The 6,353-nt window shown below is 40.7% G+C and overlaps 1 protein-coding gene across 1 annotated transcript; it reads right to left on the reverse strand.

Moving 5' to 3' along the window:
• Window positions 1-4,296: 4,296 nt before the first annotated feature.
• On the reverse strand, window positions 4,297-5,585 carry thap11 (THAP domain containing 11). Its single transcript, XM_037690017.1, has one exon. The coding sequence runs from the start codon at window positions 5,556-5,558 to the stop codon at window positions 4,752-4,754; it is 807 nt and encodes a 268-aa protein (XP_037545945.1). The 5' UTR covers window positions 5,559-5,585; the 3' UTR covers window positions 4,297-4,751.
• Between the last annotated feature and the right edge of the window lie 768 nt (window positions 5,586-6,353).

The following is a 6,353-nucleotide window of genomic DNA, read 5'->3' on the forward strand; positions in this document are numbered from 1 at the left end:
TTAGGGGCTAGGTTTAGGACTAAGGTGTGAATTGAGGATGTGTTAGTTTTAGGGTTAGGTATGTACTGGTAATGGTTAGGTTATGGATAAAGGTCATGGTTAGGCTATAGAAATGAATGAAAAATGAATGGAAGTCAATGCAAAGGCCCCATAAAGATAGCAAAACAAACCTGTGTGTGTGTGTGTGTGTGTACAGATTTAAGGTAAGTCTTTATGGGGTGCCATTACACAGTCAAAAATTAACAGCAATATTTTGGTTTATTAACTTTTCATAAGAAATTTTTTTTTTCAAAGTCATATTTTCACCATGTCATTCACACATTTATAAATGTCATAGTTCCAAACTAAATATTTAATTTGCAAGCTAAATATTTAATTTCTAAGCTAAACATTTAATTCCTAAACTAAATATTTAATTTGCTAATTAAATATTGAGCTCGGACCTAAATGTTTATTTTCCAAACCAAACAATCAATTTCCAAAATAAATATTTAATTTGCTGCCTAAATATTGAGCTCGGACCTAAATATTTATTTTCCAAACTAAACATTGAATTTCCAAAATAAATATTTAATCTGCTATCTAAATATTTAGCTCAGATGTAAATATTTAACTTCCAAATACTTAAGTATTTTAGTTAATATTTAGGTACCGTAATATTTATTTTGGAAGTTAAATGTTTAGTTTGGAAAATAAATGTATTTAGCTTGTAAAGTAAATATTTAGTTTGGAACTATGACATTTATAAATGTATGAATAACATGGTGAAAATATGACTTTGAAAAAGAAAACTTTTTTTTTCTTATGAAAGGCTATTGGTAATTTTTGACTGTGCAAGTTTACAACTGGCATCCCATAAGTCTTTACTGGTCTGATCACAGAATCCAGTCTCATATCGTTTTTAATATTTATACGCGTTCACATAAATGCTCTGAAGAATGAAGCAAACAGACGTCAGCTGTGAAAACGCTGCAGAAGCAGAAAACAAAGAGAGTTGGGATTGATGGCACTGGATTAAGGCGTTACGCAACTCTGCTGGGAGGGGAAAAAAACTAAATCCTGATGAGATTAGGGACCTGGATTGTACCCGCTGAGCTCTGTCCATGCATTCATCACCTCCTCTGGTTTCATCTCGTCACTTTTTACCGTCACCTGTTCGGGTTTGACCCGAGGAGCCACACAAACACCTCCACGCCCACATGACAGAAACTATCAGAGCTGCAAACTTTCAGACAGAAGTCAACAAGGCCATCATGATGGGAGGTAAACCTTCATCCAGGCGCCATCTGGAGGACGGAGCTCAGCAGATTAGCTGATTTCAGCAGGCGAGAATAATGATGCTTTTCTGTTCGGAGCAACAATTTATTAAGATCTGTGCTTCCAAACCATCAAAAAAGATATCGGCTTGTAACAGTTTCATCTCACGCTTAATGCTCCTGCTAATTCTTGTCTCCCTGAAGTTCTTCTCATGCAGCGTAGGATCCTTGAAATATTTCTTGGCGTCTCCTTATTTGCTCTCATTTTTGTTTTAAAAATGGGATGGGGATGGTGTTGTCTCCCAAACCTAACTGGTCAAATGTCATGCTCGCCTTAAGACGTGAGGCCTCCGACTGGTTCTGATGATATCAGTTTTAAAAATCATTTTTCTCTCATCAGATAAATGTATTTTCTGCAGAAGTAATTGCAGATGGGACAAGCTCAGCCTCAGAGATAAGGTGGAGAGCTGCTGTTGTTGTCAGATGATGTTGTCAGGCATCTGATTAGGATGCCTCCCTTGTATTTTACATTTTAAATAAATTTCACGAGTAGATCGTTGGTCTTTTGTTAAGTCAGTTTTTAGGGTCACCTTCTTCCTCACTTTGGCTCCAGGGTCATAATCCTGACGTTGGAGCAACAAAAGAAACGTTTTAAAACTCAAGAGCTGGCGAGGCGCTGTCCAACTTCTCAGCAGATCCACCATCAAACACGACTTCAAACAAAACATCACGTTTAACTTGATCACTTTGAATCTGACGCCAGGATTTGTTCAAACACTCGTTTTGTCGACTGGTGACGCAGGATGGTGAGCAGGAAAGGCCTCGGTGGAGTCAGAGCGGCTGCAGATTGATAAACTTTAGGTTCTTCTTTAAATATTAGAAACGCCACGAGCTCTTGGTTTTTGTCTTTAGTTTGAAGCCAGGAGGGAGCAAATATCTAAAACATCTTAAAGTTTTTTATTTGACAGGCAGCTGAAGAAGGTTTGAAGTCTGTTTTGAAAGTTGCACAGAATAAGCGAGCAATAGTGCCAAAAGTTCATTTCAGTCTTATAAAAATGTATTTGAGATCAGATCTGTCGGTTTAGTTAAGCACTTTAACATTTTATTTTTACCGTATTTTTCGGCGTATAAGTCACGATTTTTTTAAACATAATTGTTATGCCCTGTGACTTAAACGTCAAAGCGACGTATTTATGGATTTTTCCCACATTTATGAACCAATTTTTGGCTGAGATGTGACCGTTTTCATTCATTCCGACTGAAAACATTGAACGCTACCATTTTCATCCGCTAAGCAGCACTTGAGTGTATGGCATGCCGTTGTGCCATGTAATAGGTAAATGTGGCTATTAATGACGCAATCAGCTTGCCAAAGCAGCCACCTTCGTCCAGCTCGCCTGCAGCAACCTTCATTTCGCTGCTCTGCCCTGACGAAATGCAGCTAGTTTGACCATTGAAGTGTATTTATTAAGCAAAACTTACACTGAGACACACTTCTACTATAATTTCGAGCAAACAAATAATTGTTTTTAAGTGTTAATCTCATTAAACTCTTGTTAAAAGTCCTCCTGTGGCCTCCAATCGACTTTTGGCACAACACCGGCCCACATTTCCGGGTTGTCAGCGGTGACGTGTCATAGATGCGACGTATTTATGGATTTTTCGACTTTATTACACATATAACCCAAATTTTATTTCACATTTCTTTTCAAAGGATCAAAAGAAAAAAATTAGAACAAATTATTTAAATCTTCCCATTCCTCCAAAAGCTAAGGGAGTCCACTTTAAAACCTTTTCAGGGGTTTACCCCTCTAAGGAATTCCTCAGACATCGTTTTGCAATCGATGACACTTGTTCATTTTGTGATGATAATATTGAATCAACAGAACACGTTTTCGATGAATGCATGTATTGTAAAGCTTTGTGGGATGACGTGCACTACTGGCTTTTCCCTACAATTCCAAATTTACGTGAATTTGCTAAGAATGACATTATGTTTGGATCCCTGAGAAAAGAAAAAGATCTTGAAAAGTTATTAAATGTAATTATTGTTATGGGAAAATGTTTCATTCACAAGTGCCGTTTCCTTAAGACAAAACCATCATTCCCCACTTTTCACAAGGAACTCTGCCACTTCTTCTCATCTATGAAGTTCATGGACAAACATCAAGGTGTGGAGTTGTTTCATATGATAAACGAACTGAAACTACTGGAAAACCCCTAGTTTTTATTTTATTTATTTATTTTGTTGTTGTTTTATTCTATTTGATTCTTGTATTATTATTATTATTATTTCTGTGTGTTTGGAAGTAACCTGTGCTGGCTTTTTTCAGATTCCAATATCTCTGATAATGATGCAATATTTGTTGTAAATGGTGTTTATATAAAATAAAAAAACTTTAGTAGACATATGTGGACAGATGCGACTTATAGGGAGGTGCGACGTGTACGGCGGAAAATACGGTAATCTCTAAAACTTTTCTTTTTTACTTCAAATGATACTTCTGCGTTTACTGAACTTCAAAGTTGTGGTTCTTCTTGAGTATTGGCGTCAGTGTTTCTCGTGGGTAAAATGACGGTTTCATCCTGCACGCCACTTTATTACAAACTGAAATATTCTCTCTGATGAGTTCAAGCCGCTCTGCCAATCAGGCGTTTAAATCACAAATATTCACGACGGGGACAATTTCACATTATAAAATTTTATTTGTTTTTCCACAAATCCACTCGGCTGCAAAATATAAATACTGATTTTTTATGGAGTTTGCAGGAGCCACAGCAAAGCTCCATCCGATCGTTCCTAAAACAAAGCAAAAGCACACGCGAGAGATTTTATCCTCTGCATCACTAAACTATAAAAACAGCTCCGCTGCAGGTCAGGCGGCACCAACCGGACCAAACAACATGCCTGTGGCATAAATCAGAAATATGTTGGACTCAAGAGATGCAGCCACCAATGAACAGGCACATAGAGCTGGTGATGAAGAAAATAACTCAAACATGAGACAGTTGCATATTTTTTATGTCTTCCTCTTTTTTAAATCGACTTCCTGGAGCAAAGCTGTTATAAAAATGTAACAATGCAGGTCTGTTTTTTTAAGACTTTGTCGTCTAATAGGAGTCCTTTAATGTTTTTTGGATGCACAAATGTTTTCAGCAATGAAGGTGATTTAAATTAATGTAAAGGCAGGTTAAGAAAAAGACTCCTGGTTCATCTTGGCGCCCTTCATATCAGTTTTTCATGAAATGTCTCTTCTGCTCATTTAAGCTGGAACCAAAACCACAATTTTTAATTTTTTAACTTGGCAGTTCATCTTTGTCAACACACTGGAGGAATCAATGGAGTTGATCCATGTGGAGAGCAAGAAAAAAGCAGTTTATGTTTTTAAGTGGTGAGTTTTTTGACTATCCGCTACATAAACCAGTTTCTTGGAACCAGGCGCGTGTGGAAACGCGTGCACTCAGTCGGTTCCGGGTCTTTTTGAAGCCTCAGTGTCAGATTTTCTTGCGGACGCCAGCAGCCACCGCCGCCTGGCCGCACAGCAGCCGGTCCCGCTCCCGCACCTCCTCCTGCAGCTTAGCCTCCACCACCCGCAGCTGGCGGATGGTGGCCTTCATCTCCTTCATCTTCACCTCCATCAGCGCGATGATGTCCCGCTGCTCGTTCAGTTTCCGCAGCAGCTCGGCCGACGTGGTGCCGGTGGTCAGGGAGTAGGAGTGATCCAGCGGGGAGCTGGTCACGCTCACGAAGTGCACGGGAAGCGGGAGCGCCGACACACCGGTCTCTCCCGGCGACTCCTCGGTTGTGATCTGTTCTACATCGATCGGCGCGGAGTAACAAGTCCCCTCCGGCGGGGCGGGCAGCCGCGCTGTGCCCAAGTACTCCCCGTTCTGGCCTATCTGGACCACGGTGATGCTGTCGTCGCCCGCCTCCCCTCCAGCGTTGCCCTCGGCTCCCACCGCCGTGCTCCCCAGGACGCTGGCGGCGGGGGCGGGAATCGCCGCGGACACTTTCCTCCCTCTTCCGCGCCGACTCCTGCGCTCGTTCACCCCCCGCAGAGGGAACAGGGACGGCACTCGGACGCTGTAGGTTTTCCTCCCGCCGGCGAAGTGCAAACTGCAGACCCGGTGTCCCGTGGTGGGCTGAAAGGTGCTGAAGCAGCCGCTGACCCCGGCCCGCGAGATGTTCCTCAGCCACTGCTCCCTCAGCGCGCTGTCCTTCGGAAATGTATAGAAGCGCAGGTCCCGGTCCCGGTGCGAGTTGTTGTAGCAGCCGGGGACACAGCAGGTGAACCCAGGCATGTTTTCGCCAAAAAACGAGGCTAAAACTCGACCTTCAGGGTGTTTTGTTGATGTTTATTTTCATATGCGTTGTTATCAAGCTAGGCGGCCTGCGTACGGAACTACACGTCCCACAAAGCTAACAACTTCCTGTTTGTGGCTCTCAGCTAAAAGTTAGCCGCTCCGCTGCGCGCGACGGATCAATTCACTCGATTTGATCCGGACTCGCAGCGTAGGAGTCTCGTTCCGTCGCCGAATTCAACCCAGATAATTTATTTTTTGGGTCTTGTTTTGTCCTTCGACCTGTAATCAAGTCAACCGTCCATTGCGGAGAACTAAAACTCCCAAGATTCCTAGCGCGATATTTATGTTTCTTGTCAATCATGTAGCGCCCCTATCGGTCGAAATGAGAAATGCAAATCTTTAAGTTGTTTATATAAATTGTTATTTTTATTTTAATAAAAATGACGGACGAGGATTGGGTCCACGGTGATATTTTCTTTTAAAATGTTTTACTTTTTTTTCCCCCAGAATTTTACTTCCAAATTAGAATTAAAGTAATAACTCTGATATAAATGTCAGAATTCTGACTTAATTTCTCTGAATACTGAGGGGAAAAATCACTGTGGTCCTAATCCTTATTTGTAACAACAACAAAAAAAAGCTATCTTCTTTTTTATAATAAAATTACTATAACAACCTTTGTCATTTTTTAGAAATATTAGCATATTTAAAACGCACGCACACACACACACACACACACACACATATATATATATATATATATATATATATATATATATATATATATATATA

Source organism: Nematolebias whitei, chromosome 2, assembly GCF_014905685.2.
Source record: "Nematolebias whitei isolate Nwh7 chromosome 2, NemWhi1, whole genome shotgun sequence".
NCBI lineage: Eukaryota > Metazoa > Chordata > Actinopteri > Cyprinodontiformes > Rivulidae > Nematolebias > Nematolebias whitei.

Bases quoted from the DNA above. Each gene is read 5' to 3' on its own strand.
- thap11 (XM_037690017.1), bottom strand. From the start codon at position 5,558: ATGCCTGGGTTCACCTGCTGTGTCCCCGGCTGCTACAACAACTCGCAC.